Source organism: Falco punctatus (genome assembly GCF_963210335.1).
Source record: "Falco punctatus genome assembly, chromosome: 7".
Taxonomy (NCBI): domain Eukaryota; kingdom Metazoa; phylum Chordata; class Aves; order Falconiformes; family Falconidae; genus Falco; species Falco punctatus.
In genome coordinates, this window is record NC_137587.1 from 61,899,954 (window position 1) to 61,915,216 (window position 15,263).

The 15,263-nt window shown below is 47.9% G+C and overlaps 1 protein-coding gene across 4 annotated transcripts in view; it reads left to right on the forward strand.

Moving 5' to 3' along the window:
• The window catches only part of NTRK3 (neurotrophic receptor tyrosine kinase 3), a 223,671-nt gene extending 210,072 nt beyond the window's left edge, over positions 1-13,599 (forward strand). For all 4 annotated transcript variants that reach the window (XM_080396202.1, XM_080396201.1, XM_080396199.1 and 1 more), the window contains 2 exons: positions 10,000-10,158; positions 13,099-13,599. In XM_080396202.1, the coding sequence (XP_080252328.1) occupies positions 10,000-10,158; positions 13,099-13,284 (345 nt within the window). In that variant the 3' untranslated portion in view covers positions 13,285-13,599. The remainder of the gene's footprint in view (positions 1-9,999; positions 10,159-13,098) is intronic.
• The last annotated feature ends 1,664 nt before the right edge of the window (positions 13,600-15,263 follow it).

The window sequence follows — 15,263 nt, forward strand, 5'->3', positions numbered from 1 at the left end:
GGCATCTGGAAAACTTGATAAAGAATGGAGGAAATTTCAATGCACAGAAAGTCTTGGGTGGACAAACAGAGTAGGAGAGGCTGCAATGCTTTATGTCTTCAGATTTTCAAATTTAGCTTGTTTTCTATCACAATCCTATGGCCAAACCCCAACCCCACTTTCTGCACATGCCACCATTTGGGCTGTTGATGGTTTTAGTTCTGCCACTTCCCAGTGCTGCTGCTGCTCCCCCACTGCAGCCGTGCTGGTGGGTGCAGTCGCTCTCCTGCGCCTGTCCATCTTTGGCTGTTGTCACCATCTGCAGCCTCCCCTCTGTAAGCCGCATCACATTTTGACGGGGATGCTTCAGGCAGGCATGGGAAGGGCATGTCCAGGGCAACGCCCTGTATTTTAGGTGTCAGGAGGTTCATCCACTGGCTTCATATATTCAATGTGTCTCTACAGGGACCTAAATCATGGGGGGGGGGGGGGGGGGGGAGGTGGCAGGTTGGGGTTTGCCTTTGCCGTGAAATGCAGCTCTCCATTCAGCAGTGCCAGAGCTGGCACAGCTTTCCCACTGGCACTGATGAGTTTAATTGCATCATTAGTAGGTGTGACACTGCAGCCTCTGATGATGAGCTCTTTATTTTAAAACCGCTTGCAACGTGTTTGTCTGAGATGCCATCTGTGCCTGCACTGCCTTCATTAGGAGACAAAGAGTATGCATCTTCCGAAGTTGTTCTGTATTTCTGTGATGTTACCCTGCTGAGAAACCACTGTGCGACTAGAGGGTGAGAACTCGTACCTGAAGGAAAGCACCATCATCCAAAATGCTTAAACAGGCCAAATAAACCATTAGGGAGCGCACCATTGGGAACCGTCCTCAATTGGCCTACAGGAAACTGGCTGGAAGGAGTGATCCAGCTATTTTATTGCTCAAAGTTTTTCATCTTGGTGAAGTACTAAAGCCCCATCCTCTAATCTAATGAAAGTTTTCAGGAAAGCAAGGAACAGGTTTCTATTTTTAAAGGACTTTAGATTTTTGTACCTCTACACCATGATTGTGCATGGAAGTCTCTGGGTTGCCTGGCCAGTTTTTAGATACAAAAGGTATTATTAAGATTTGTGGGCATGGATCTGAGCATCTAAGCTTCCCCCTTAAAAACTCCATACTCAGCTACGTATTTCTATAGATGCCTCTTGATCAGCCGACAGCCAGCATGCTCAGAGTGTTTCACTGCTACTTAACAAAATTCACAAATGACAAACCAGGCAGGAGCTGCCAGAGTCCAGCTGCACGTAAAGAAAGGTTCTGCTTCTATAGGGAGTTCCCATTTATTATACGGGAGTTCCCAATGTATTAAATTTCTCTCTGTACACTGCCGGGGCTATGCTCAGTGATTCTGACATTAACAAGAAATAGATTTCCAAACAATCTAGCTTAATGAATTTTGAATATGATTATGATTAATGCTAAGGCAGTTGAACTGATTGTCCAGCATCTACAAGTTAAGTAATGGAGCCTTATCTAAATCACATATAGTCTTCAGCCTGGAATGGCTCTGGCTGCAGACAAAGACAGAGCATTATGGGTTACCCAGAGGGGAGTCACTGTCAGGACAGAGAGAGGGACGGTGGTAGGGGAGATGATGAGATACTAATCTGAAAGCATTTTAGTGTAGGGTGATCATACATGCAAGTGTTTTATTGGTCCTATTTCCTAAACTGCATTTCTCAGGCCATTTTGAGACTTCGCTTTTATGTAGCCAGGTTGAGATTTATTGGGAAAATCTTCCTACTTTCCGAAGCCAGAAACTGAGCTGATTTTCATTCTCTGCGTCCGCCAAAGAGCAGAATCCTGATGGACGCGTTTCTTGCATCATGATGGTTTAACTTAGTCTCTATCTGATTAGCTTTTGAGCTATTAAACACTTCTTGTAGCATTACCAGCTCACTGCAAAATGATAATGCAGATCAGTCATGGACAATTTCTGTTGGCACATGCAGTCTTTGCAGACTACAGATCCCCTTTGAAGCTGTATCTAGCCGACAGCTGCGCTGTTTCACGGATATTGCATGTCTCTAAGCAGGCCTGTCCTGGAAGAGTGTGGCGTGGTACAAGGATCTCCAGCCTGGTGGAGACAAAATGGTAAATCCATATGGTGCCTGACAAACTATGTGATGGCTGTAGTTTGACTAGGTTTAGTGGCCTTCTCAGCACCTGCTGTTGGCTGGGCAGTGGCCAGGGAAAGGTGGCTTAGTTGGTAGCTTTTGAACAGCCTAGATGTGGTGCCCGTGTTGTGGCTGTGGTGCAGAAGACCGCAGAGGCCACCATCTGCATGCACCCCTCTGCACAGCTGCCCAGTGCCAACCCACATCCCAGCAGGGGGACTCCTGGGAAGCCACTGGGTCTTCTACCGGTGAATCTTTCCCTCGTGCTACCACTTTCCTCAACTGTCCGAGATCCTAGTGTGGGGTTTTGTTACTCTGGACCAAAAGAAACTTTCAGTAGGTGGTCCAGGGGCTCAGGAGGCTGGTCACCTCTTCTTCACCTGGCAGGCTCTAGCAGCAACTGTCAGGGTGGGGGTGTAGGACCTGCTGGGACGTGGTGGTGGCCTTGCTGACTTCGTTACTAGGTGCGCTCACCTCTCCCCAGCTGAATGAGGCAAGGGTGGGGTTTCTTACAGTTTATGTCCCTGTGTTGGAGATCATGGCTTTTGGAGCATTTACTTCTACAAAGATAAGAAACTGGCCTTTGATCCTCTGCAGGCTGGTTGTGCAGCCCTTTTCTAGCAGTGGGTGCTGCTGCTTTGAGTTCTGGGAAGTAAATAGGAGGGGTGAGCTGTGGTAAGGAGCACACCAAATAGATTATTGGCAAACATAATTAAAAATATATGTGCGATTACTCCTCTGTTTCCCTTTCCTAACCATCCTCTGCATTACCTCTGGCATTTTTAGATGGCAGATAATATAACTGAGAGGACTCTTGGGTACAGGCAGCTCTTAGAGCAGCAGTGATTTATCTCAGGCCGTTTTGAGGTAGCAGAATTTACCTCTAGCTACAGCCACCCCTCCATGTCTGCCCCCCCCTCATTTGCATAAGTAATTGGCAGCTTGTTAATGGCTCATTAGGAATGCTGAAAACCGTGGGATTAAAACACAGTCAGTGGAGCAGAGATGAGGGGAAGGGGGAGAAAGGCCGCTGTCCCTGCTTGCAAATTATACCGCTTGATTCAACGTGATTCAGAATTACAGGTCATAAAGCAACTAGATTGTTAAATGAAGTAAGGAAAAACAATGTCAACGGCAGGCTTTATTTTTAGACTCATGTTTAAACACAGTGTGTGCATCTGGGGGGAACAAACAGTCCCCTGCCAAACAGTCCTACTGACAGCAGGAAGGTCTCACCCCTTTCTCATTTTCACATTAACCCTGCCTGGTCAGTCTTTCCTGCTCCTGAGCAAGTCCATCTGGCTCCTTACATCACCTCATGATGCGGACATTTGGTTCTTTTCCTCATGCTCTCCCTGGTTAAGTCCAGCACTCCCCTCTGGCAGCAAGTGACCTGCATCTTCCCTGCTTTGGCCACGGCTGGGACACCCAGTGCAGCTGCAGGCAAGTAGGAGAGGCAGCTGCAGGTTGCTTTGGGCGTTCTGTAAATTTCCAAAACCCCTCTGTGATCGCTTGCAAATTGCTGTGAGATGTCTTCAGTCACTGGCATGCAGGGGAGCAGGCAGCAAGCCCCACGCTGCGGCACTGCCAGAGCCTGCGATGGAAGAGGTGGTTGGCGTAGAAAGTGAGGATTAGGAGAGGATCACATCTGCCATTCCCAGAAAGCAGAGCGTACACATGCAGAGTGCTGCATGGTGAGGACACAATAAGTCAAGTCAAAATCTTTGGAGGAAGCTTTTTCTTATTTGCTGAGTGTTCTTCAGCTCATGTTCAGCACTGGCTATGACAGTGCGGCAGCAAAGGCACAGGACCTGAACGCAAGGACAGGGCTATGCAGAGTTTGCAGTGATGGCTTTTGAGTCGCTTAGAAGAGGCTCAGCCCGAGGGCTGGTACAGCCATAACGCGTGATGCCTCTCAGTCAGGAGAACACCTTGGGGATATTTTGTGGGCAGAGTAAATCTGGCAATGGTGTAATCTCAGCTATAGCTAGAGCCTTTCTTTCTGGATAAGCTGAAGGAAAATGACAGATAAAGTACTCGGAATCACACCCAGTCACAACTTGCAGTTACATTCAGCTACCTCTGATTTAAACCACTTGGGTACTTAAGAGCCCAGTAAGGTGACAGTTAAAACTATGGAGTAGAGGACAGCTAAGGTTCAGCAAAGCTCAGCTCTGTCTGGCATGGCAGTTAATCTCTCTGCTTTGCAAAAGGTGCCCAGGAATTTGTCAGGACCCATGCAGGCAAAATACAGGCACATGTGATCGGGAAGAATCTCTCAGTGCTGCTGGATGCAGCACTGGAGGCGAGAAAGGAGTGTCTCCTGCATCCCCAGCCATAAGCACGTACTGCCCTTTGCCTTGTCCCTGAGAAGCCACCTTCTCCTGCCCCAGCCCGATCTGACAGACTTCGACTAACAAAGGCATGATCTACAGCAGGTTTGTTTGCTGTTTGTTTTTCTCCAAGAGCTCAACTTAGCCAAACAGGGGTGGTTTTCCTGCTTCTTGCTTGCATTGCTTTTTTTTGCCCTTGTGTCCTCTTGGGTCACCGAGCCACCTGCGGCTCTTATTCATACAAGGCTGTCCAGAACTGCTGAATAACACATCCTGCCCGCAGCAGGAATCAGCGTGTCCTGATGGGGACATTCATCTGGCTGCTGGGGGAAGGTTCAGAGCTAAGTATCTTCCAGGGATCACCCAGCTCCTAGAACTGAGGGCTAAAGGACATGTGTTCTGGTGCAGCCCAGCCTGGGATGACAGCCAAGTCTGCAATTAAATAAGATCCCAGGTCATCCCTACCTACAGCAGCAGGAACAGAGACAGCATTCAGGGAATGCGTGTGTTATCATTACATCGAGGGGATTGAGTGTTGGATTTTCCTGGAGAAAAATGGTGCCAAGGTCTCCACTACTGCTACATGATTCTGTTCAAACTCAAATGTTTCAACTTCCTGCACATGAAAGGGAAGTTCAAATAATGCTGCACCATATGAAGACACCTACAGTGAGTAGTTCTTGTGACTTTCCCAAGGCAGGAGCAGGAGCAGAGCCTTCCTGAAGTATGCCAGGAACAGGAAGAAAGCTGTCAAATGACCTTGGAAAGTGAATGTCAAATGACTAAGGAAAACAAAAGCACGGGCTTATTTTTCTTTTTATTTCAAAGTTGGGAAGGAAACTGCACAAAAAGGAAAATAAAATACTGCCTTAGAGTATGGCAGAGACCAAACTCTGTTCTTAACAGATCCATGAAGCAACCTTCAACTGTGAGCATGGAGTAGATGGCTCGGTACCTCCCCTCTGAATGCCACCCTGGGCTACAGCCCAGGAGCTGGTATGTGAGCCGGGAGGGGGAAAACAGCACTGCTCACAAACAGCTGCCTTTAATGTGTTAGTCTCTGGATTCCCACCAGTCCAGAGTTCTCATGAGGGCTTTTCAGCCATACTTTGGTTTTGATTTCCATGGTATCTCTGTCAGCGGCCCAAACTGCAGGCATAGTGCACAGTTTTGCTGAACGGTGCTGCTCCACTACCTGCTGCTGTACTGTCGAACTCACTGGGGATAACAAGCCATCTTTTCCTTTCCTAATCAGCTGGATGTCATTCAGAAAGGTGGGACAAGGAGAATCTTTTCCCCAGACACCAGCTTTCCTTGGTAGCAGACAAACCCCAAGCCTTATAAGCCTCCTACTTGTACATAGCACTTATATAGCTTTTCATCGTCAAAGTGCTGTACTAGCATTAAGTAATTATCTCTCTCCCTAATGGCCATTAATGCTGGCCTTTCACGAACCTCCCCCAGCTCCCCGAGGTTCATATCTAATACAGCAATAAGCTACTCCAAGGGAGTGGCTGGTTATCTTGCAAGTCTACAGGCTTGGATGTGTAATGAGGCTTCAGAGCAGAGGCCAGGTGCCCTGGAGTATCAGAAACGTGGCTGTAGACCAGGTCATGCACTTGGGAGTATCCATTAGAAAGGGGTGGAAATGAGTAGGTGATACTGTGATCTTAAAATGGATACAGAAGAAGGAAACTTTGGCCACTCAGAGGATGTGCACTTATTGTTCTGTTTATTACCAGGATAGTACTTCAAAATGAAAAAGCAAAGCGGTGGGAGTAACATGTCAATGTGGGCATGGAGAGTTTATCTAGGGGGAGAAAGTCAGAGAGCTAAAAATGTCAAGCAAAGCTAGACAGCCATGACAATGGGATAAAGAGGCCAGTCTGCAGGTCTATGAAGCATTAAAATAACAAGGAGAAAGGGTGAGCTTGGCAGCGTCTTAGGATTTAAAGAGAGGAACAGAGGAGGATTTACTTGCTTTATTTGCTTGAAAGCAAATCCCTCTTCCAGGTTGTGGAGTGTCTCCAGGGGAGATGTTACAATGCCACTGTTTGAGGATATTTTACCCTTAGAGGCCTTTAGAAGATGAACCTGCGTGATCACTGGGCTCCCCCATCCCTGGCTCCCAAGGGAAATGGAGGAAGATGGGGTAGGAAGATGACGTGACGGGTTTAGAAAAGACTCAGAAGCAGCATGTTTCTGACAAGCATCAGTCTTACATGGACCGAAACCTGCCAGGCCCAGCTCTGAGCAAACAGATGTTTGCCTGAAATAAACTTTCAGCATCTCTCTGAAGACATGGTAACGATTCTTTGCAAAGCCAAGGACATGCCATGTAAACTGGCTTTGCAAAAGAAAAAAAAACAGCATCCTTTTTTTTTTAGCCTGATTTAATAGCATCATTTTACTTTTATGCTTCTGGCAATGGCTGGTCCTGTAAAAGAAGTGTGTAGCCATGGGAGTCACGTGCAAGTCTACAGTGGCATAATACAACTCGCAGCCACTACATGTTATGCAAAGGATTTCTGTCACTCTGAACACACTCCGCTTCCTATGGCATCAGTAGCACAAGCCCTCTGTGCTCAGCTCTAAATCATTTTGCTACATCAGCAAGTAACAGGGTATGGCTGACCACAGACCAGGGAGACTCAACTTAGTGTTGACTTGCTACACAGCTTCAGCGCAGGGCCTTCCCCAGCCTTCCTGCATCTGTTTTCTCATCTGTGAAATGGGAATTTTAATCCTAATCAGTTTGTGAGGGAAGCAGTAAGGGATAGTCAAAAGCAATGCTTTAAAATGTAATAGTCAGCCTTATGTGTCAGGCTAGGCATTGGAGTGCTTTTATGGTATAGTTTAATTGATGCCTGTTCTGCTTATAGCCAGCTAGTAAGTGCAAGACTTAACATTCACTCTCAAAAATGTGGCACCCTTTTGGGATGCAAAGAATACCTCTGCAAAGAATACCTTCCTTTTTATGAACATAGCTGAGCCATATTTTTCTGGATCCACATGTTTTCTGGGCATTGCTTGGGACTTTTCCTCCCCAAATTAATTTGATCAGTAATTATTACCAGATTAATTTTTAGTAAAAGCTATGTCTCACATGACATACAGGGCTGGGAGGAATGCTTTGGCCGTCCCTGGACTCCACCGTATGAGCTAAGCCAAGACTGTGTCGTCGCATCCTTGGTACAACGGTTGACTGTGTATGTCACTTTACTGGCAGTTCTTCCCCAGGATGTCTCTAGAGCAGATGAAAGACCTCAACTTTATTTTAGCTTATTAGAACTGGGATGGCTTGTCTGCTCTGCTTTCAGGGCCAGATACGCAAGTGGTGTAAATGAGGGCCCCCCCATTCAAGCAATACTGCGCTAATATTCTTTGTGTAAGCTGAGAACCTGGTTCATAGACTCTGAACTGCTGTAAGACCTGTTCAAAAGGGAGTTGACTGTGCTCAACACATCGTACGACTTGTAATTGCAAGTGGTCCTGCAAGATTCAGGATACTGCAAACACAGAGAGCTTTGCAATAAGTGATCATTTTGTTGGAGGTTGTTGGAAAACTGAAAACTTAGGGCTACTTAAAGGATAATAAAATAAACATTAGCACAAAACATTTTTTACAACAATCAAGTTCGGTATATGTCCTGTTCTGTTGATAACATTTCCTCAGAGCCCTTCACAAGAAAAGAAAGCAACTTGTAAAAGCTGGGAATGCAGGAAAGAGCTAGAATTGCAGCCAAGGTTTCAAAGGAACAAACAAAGAAAAGCATATTTCAATTTCCATTACGGAAGAGAGTTCAGAGAAGCGAGCTGAGAACACACCAGTTAAGCCATCTCTAAACAGGAGGTGCACAGCTGCAATGAGCTTTTTATCTTCATGTGTTGCAGTTCTGAGCACCTCTGCACTTAGGAAACAGTGATGTTCCTGAGACTCTCAAAACTCCTCCTCTTTGTTGAAGGAAGGTCTGTTTCAAAATTAGAAAAAAAGGCTGGTCTGCAGACCTCTGAGTACAACATTGCAAACCCAAAGTCCAAATTCTGCCAAACCCCAGAGAAGTCTGACTCACACTCGTCATGCAGAGAGCCTGCTAAGCATCATACCCATTTCACACCCTGTTCCAACACACCTCCCCAGCACTATCCCTCTTGCTTCCAAGCACTGCAGCGTGTCTCTGCGCTGACCCCTCCCCACACTAGTTCTGCTTTAATCAGGCAAAACTGTAGCAGCTTTGGAAAACTGGCAGCTCAACCAAGAGCTTTTGTTTGTAGAAGGAAAGTTTTCATCCAAGTAAACACAACAATCTCATTATTTTGAATAGCCACACATATGCTGGAAACCTAGATACCAGATACCTCCTCCCTGTGATGCTTCGCAGGACCAGAGAGATTTCTGCCTGATTCACATAGAGTGCTACAAAGTTATTAGCACTTGCTTTTTTGGTGCCTGTAATGAGACAAGCAGTCTTCCAAGCAGCACCACAAAAGCACTCTTTCTCATCACCGCTAAAACCTTGGACGCTTTATCCTCAGTAGAAATGAGTGCTGGAGACTTGCAGCAGTACTGCTTCCAGCACTGCCTGGCCTTATCAATTAGCTGTTTCCCCACAGATGGTGCTTCTTATGTAGGACAGAACAGAGAAAAACTTGTCCTGCTCAGAGACGCTTGTTTAGAAATCTCTAGTGAATCTGAAGGTAAATCCATCTGCTTTCAAACTGTTCGCATGTATCCTGCAAACCTGCTGTGTACCTGCTGGATTCATGTGCCCTGGAGAAGAGCAGACCCTGACAGAGAAAGAGCCTTTCCCTGGCTTGGCATACCCCAATGGGACTTCACCCATGGGCTCTTCCATTGCCAGACTCTCCAAAGGGGCTGGCTTTCTTGCCTCCATTAAATGCTGGGCATATCCCTGCCTGTAAGAGCCCGTTCTTTACAAACAGACCGCCTTTTTGCAGTGTGGTCCTGCAGTCATTTACATATTCAAAGCACTCTTTGAAAAAAAGCCTGTAGCACAGTTTTATGAGCACAAAATCTTTCATGGCATTAGGTGATGTGCAGATGCCTGTGCATGACTTTTAGAAAACCTTACCGAGGAGGGACAAACCTCACCCTATATTTCTAGTGGGTGCCCCAGAGCACTGAGGCCCTGCAAAACTCAGTGCAATACTTTGCTGAACACTGTTTCTTGCCTTGCCTCCTGGTTCATCAGACTATAGGGTTGGAGTATGCTCTTGGCATTTTGTCGTTTGATTTCTTTTCAAGCCCATTTTGGGAGGAGAGGCCATCATTTATCTTGAAACGTTTCACTCCCTATCCATCATGTTAACCAGGTGGGATTGGTAGGTAAGCCCATGGGCGGTCGGGGAGGCAGTAGCCAGCCCAGCTTTTTTGAACAGCTCCTTGTTGATGTAGCTTACAGGGATGCCCTGTGTTTGTCCACATCATGTGGACATGATCCCTTCCTCGGGCTTCTCATCACTCAGCTTTCCTTGTGCCTTTGCCCTCACCCAGGTCGGAGGACACACCATGCTGCCTATCCGCTGGATGCCTCCGGAGAGCATCATGTACAGGAAGTTCACAACAGAGAGTGATGTCTGGAGCTTCGGGGTGATCCTCTGGGAGATCTTCACGTATGGGAAACAGCCCTGGTTTCAGCTCTCAAACACAGAGGTACAACAGTGCTGAGACACCTCAGCTGGAAACTGTACTTTCTACCATCTCTCCTTTCTAGGTTGCTTGCAAAGCAATTCATACATAGATGGTCCCCTCCCACAGGTGCCCTCACCGTGGGAGAAGTGTCGTTATCTCTTCTTAAGACCTAGGGGAACTGAGGCATGCAGGAACCAAAGGGTTCTGCCAAAGCCATGTGCTGGTTCAGCCTCAGTCTCTCCCTTCTAAGTCCCTGGCAGACTTCCATAACAGCCACATCTGGTAAACTCTCGGGGTGCTGTCAGAACTGGGGATACCCAAATTACTGTCAGGACCTAAGTCATTGTCATGCCCAGAGTTTCCTGTGCTCTCTTTCTCCTTTATAGCTGAGGCTCTTGCTGCCATCTCCAGTTTGGGAGAAACAGTTTGAAGCTTGTTATATAGCATGTGGCGCATTTCTGGGGGGCTTTTTGCCGTAGGGATATCTACTATGTAGTTTGCCCCAGTTCATTGGAGGTGGAACCCAAGGAGCTGGTTTCTGCTTGTTATTTCTTTGAATAGCAAAAGTTGAAGCCCATCAGTATAGGGCTGTGCTATAAAAATGTTGAGGGAAGACTGGCTGGGATTAGCGGAGTGTCAGACCTGAGGTTTGAGGCACATCAGCAGAAATGCACTGGAAGATTTTTGCTCAGAATAGCAGGGGGTATTATAGAAGAGGAACAAGATGCATTGACATAGCAGTGTGTGGGAACCTTGCACATTTTTATCCTACTGTGTATCTAATGGATTTCAGAAATTTCACCTTTTGTAATGAGAAATGTGCATTTTCTGCTTTCTGGATACAGATCCCTTAATTAAGTGAGTTGCAGAGATGGCAAATCCAAGGTGTTGCTTTACAGCTCTAATACTTGCCCATTCATGTGCTCAATGGGGCCTGACTATATATCCCAAAGTAGCACACGTAAACATTTTAGAGATGCAAACAATGGAATTGACAGCGACAGAAGTTATTTGTCACGCTATTTAATGAGCTGCTCTTGCATTTCCCTGGGAGGGTAAATACAAACAGACACAAATGAGCACATGTAGCTTGTACATGGATGATAGGCATGCTGCAATATGACAGCTTGGCTACCCCCATGCTTTCTGCCTCAGTTTCCTTTGCAGGGCAATAGGACTGAGAATAGTCAACCTTAACCTTGAGGGAGGAGGGCTGGTTAAACTCTGCACAAGTGCAGCTCTGTTGGCTTTGCTACTATCCCTGCAAAAAATCTCATCCTTCCCTTTCCTGTTGCTGTATCCACTTGGTTCTGAGAGCTGAGGACTCCCACCCCAGAACACACTATCCTGGTGGGAGGAAGCCACATTAGCTCTCATCTGGCTAATTTTTTCACAATTTGTGAAGAGGTGGGCTGACTGAACCTGGGTGGCTGCAGAGGACTGACACCTCCACCAGCTCCTGGATGGGGAGGCATCAAAGCAACCCAGCGGCAGCCTGGCCGCAGCTGCAGAGCCCCATGGAGAGGCAGCTTAATGGAGTCTGTGCCCAGCTCCAGGCTGCCAGGACTGGACCATGAGCAGTCACCAGGCTGGTCGAGCGTTGTTGCTGCTGGGGGTTGGCATTAGCAAGGCTGGGATGCCTGCTCCCTCCTGTGGCATCCGCATGGCCTCATACCTCCAGAGTATTTTTAGCAGTTTTTTTCGAGGCTGGAAAAGACCCTGCCTGAGCAGAGGAATGAAGCAGAGCACCACCTCACCTGAAAGCCTCAGCCAGTCCATTAATTTCTGTTTATGCCCTTCCTTTGTCCTGGAGAGAAGGGGCCCATCACAGTGCTCCTGTGCATGTCCAGGATGTCCTGTCAGAAACCATAACTCACCTCCTCCCACAAGTCACCGCTGCCAGCAGCTTTATGGCAGTGCAGGCTTCTCTGCATGCTGTGTCTTCCTCAGCCGCTTTCAGCAGGTCCAAATATCTCCCCTCTGTATTTATATGCAAACAGCAAAGCGATAAGTATCTGTTGAGCTGTGTGGCAGGCCCATTACTATTCATAAATCATAAATTCCAAACATCCCTTGCTGGGTGGCTTCCCTCAACACACTGCTTGGGATCTGTGTTTATCTGCAGAGCGTGGCAGGTCACTCAAACACTGCAATGCTGGGACTCAGCAACTCCAACCAAGGAGGCCAGACAGTAATAGCAGCTCTCACAAATCATACCTCCCTTCCTTTTGCATCCGCTCCTCCGGTGAAGAAAACATGAACAGACACTTAGGGGAGTCCTTTCCAATGGCATCCCTCTGAAGAGACTTCAGTGCTACCCAAAAGCTCACATTTTGCTCATTCATTAGCAGCATCAACCTGACCCAAAGCAGAGTGTTAGCACTGCGATTTTTTTTTCTCCATCACAGATGTGATTTGAGATGAAATTTCATTCTTTCAGCTGCTTGCCTCTGTCAAAATGAGGCAAAGCTGCCCTTGGAGATGGAGGTAGGAAAAGATGCTCTGTACCCTCCCTTGCAGAACATTCCTGGGCTTTGTAATGGAAAGGACTCTTGATTTTCAGGGAAGAATAATACCATTTCAGTTGTGCAACGTATTACTTTAGTTTGGGGATTTTAAGGCTTATTTTCCTTCTTCAGCTAGCAGGAAAACCTGACATCATAAATTAAAACTTCGTTTCATTTTCCTATGACCTGTTCGGAAAGTGCATTGAGGTAGATAGGTGTCAAATGGGGAAGGTTTTTGGGAACTGCAAGGCTGTAGCTGGAGATGAACTTTTCACTGTAAAATTATCATTAAGAACACACAAACAGGTGAGTGCTAAGGATCTGCAGACCTCTTGGCTTCTTAGCACTCCCATTCACCTAACGGTACCACATCACCCAAGAAGTAGCTGGGACAGGACACCCTCCAGGAGCTGCCCAGCTGGTGTTCAACGTCTCTTTTCTTTCATTCTTTCAGGTCATTGAGTGCATTACCCAGGGCCGAGTTTTGGAAAGGCCTCGAGTCTGCCCCAAGGAGGTTTATGACATCATGTTGGGCTGCTGGCAGAGAGAACCTCAGCAAAGGCTCAACATCAAGGAGATCTACAAGATCCTTCATGCTCTGGGCAAGGCCACACCAATCTACCTGGACATCCTTGGCTAGCAGTGGCCACTTGTCGAAAGTCCCTGCTCCTTCCTTCCGTCCTTCCTTCCCTCTCCCCCTCCCAAGTCCTTTGCCCCTCAGCTCCCAAGCAAACATCTTCATATAAACTCAAGTGCCTGCTACACATACAACACTGAAAAAAACAAAAACAAAAAGCAAACCGACAAAAATCCCACAAAACAACAACCTGTAAGGCAGTTTGGCTTATATATATTTATAGATATCTCTCTATATATAACTTCCACACCAATACAGAAAGAAGCTGCTGTTACAGAAAATTGTAAGACTTTAAAAAAAAAAAAGAAACAGAAAAGGGAGAAAAAAGTGCTTAAAGAGATATATATAATTAAAAAAAAAAAAAAAAAAAAAAAAAAAAAGAGAAAGAAAGGAGAAGATATCTTTCCCCCGAGCAATGAAGCAGTGAATTGTAACCCTGCTGTGAGTATGGTTCGGGCTGCTGGGCAGGGCTCTAGACTGGCTACGGCAGTGATGCCATCCTGGGTAGGAGCCCCGGGAGGAAAGCCTTGCCCTGGTTGTATGTTATGCACTGAATGTGTGAAATCAGTCCTCCTTTCTCATCCTTGCCTCCCTCCTGCCTTCCCAGCCCATAGGTGATGGGCACAAAGCCAGGGCAGTGCCCCTGGAGGAGCTCTCTTTTACCAACCCCGTCCCTCCCTCCCTCTCAGTCCTTCCCTGCCCCTCTCTGCCTTCCTGCCTTTTTCCTCCCCCCAACATTTCAGGACAATTTTTCTAATTTGCTGATTCTTAAATGTATAGACTCAAGGCTTTCGAACACACAGTCACAGGATTGTGGCACCTACGGGTAAAACACACACCGGGAACCAGCTGCCCTCCTGCAGACCTCGAGCTGGCCCGACCCAGCCCTCCCTCCTGCCCCACGCCGGCTGCTGCCAGGGCGGGGGGAGCAGCGGGACCAGAGCGGCTGCGCGAGGGAGCCGAGGAGGGGTCCTGGGGACCCGGTCCTGAACCAGCCCCAACCCATTCCAGGGTACGAGACGGGAGCGCTGTCTGCCCAGGGTGCCCGGCGCAGGTGGCGACAACCCCCCATCCCCTCCCCTCCTTTTTCTCCCCACCCTTCACGCTTGCTAGCATCCGTGGGGTTGTTCCCCCTCCCTCAGTTGTCTGCACCAGGGCCAAATTAGTCCCTGGTGTAAACCTTGAGCGGACAGGGTTGGATCCCTGCTCCCCTGACGGGGGAAAGGTGGCAGCGTGCAGACAGCTGGGAGGGAGCGTGCCTGCGTCCTGGCTGGGCGTGCCTATGGGGTCAGCGTATCCCAGCGCTCTTCCTCCCCATCCTCTTCTCTTCCCCATTTCTGCCCCATGCCCCACTCCAAGCCTCAGGCACAAGCCAGTGGGGGACAGGGAGTGGGACAAAGCTTGTGAAATGGCTGGGAACCTACCAACACCTGCCTGCAGACCCCTTGCCATTCTCCTCACGTCCCCATCCCCTGAAAGGATTGATGCATCTGCCTTTGAGCTGTTGTGAAATGCAGAGGCTGAAGAATAGCTCCACAGGCAGCCCCGGGAGGAGGGGGGGAAGGAGGGGAAGGTGCCTTCAGGAGCAGACGGCTCAGCGGATGGCCGCAGTGGCCAGCCTTGCATCTCAATGAGGATAAAGGCCTGACAGGCAGCGACAGGGGGTGGTGGGGACAGCGAGGGAGAGACAGAAACATTCTCCCTGTAGCCTATCTCCCTCTAGCAGGAAATAATCTGGACCTGGGGAAAGGCTGAGTCAGATGCTGAATCCAGTCTGTCCAGACCAGGCTGAGAATACAAAACCTTTCTGGGTCTTTTTTTCACGTGGCTAATGGAGGATGAGCGGGAACCTCAGCTTGGCAGCTGCTCTCAGGAGGCAGGGAGCGGGCGGCACAGGCATTGTCAAGGCAATTTTGAGAAGGCAACAACAGCCAGCACAAAAATAGCCTGCTTGGATGTGGCGTTTGCCTGGAAGGGAATGC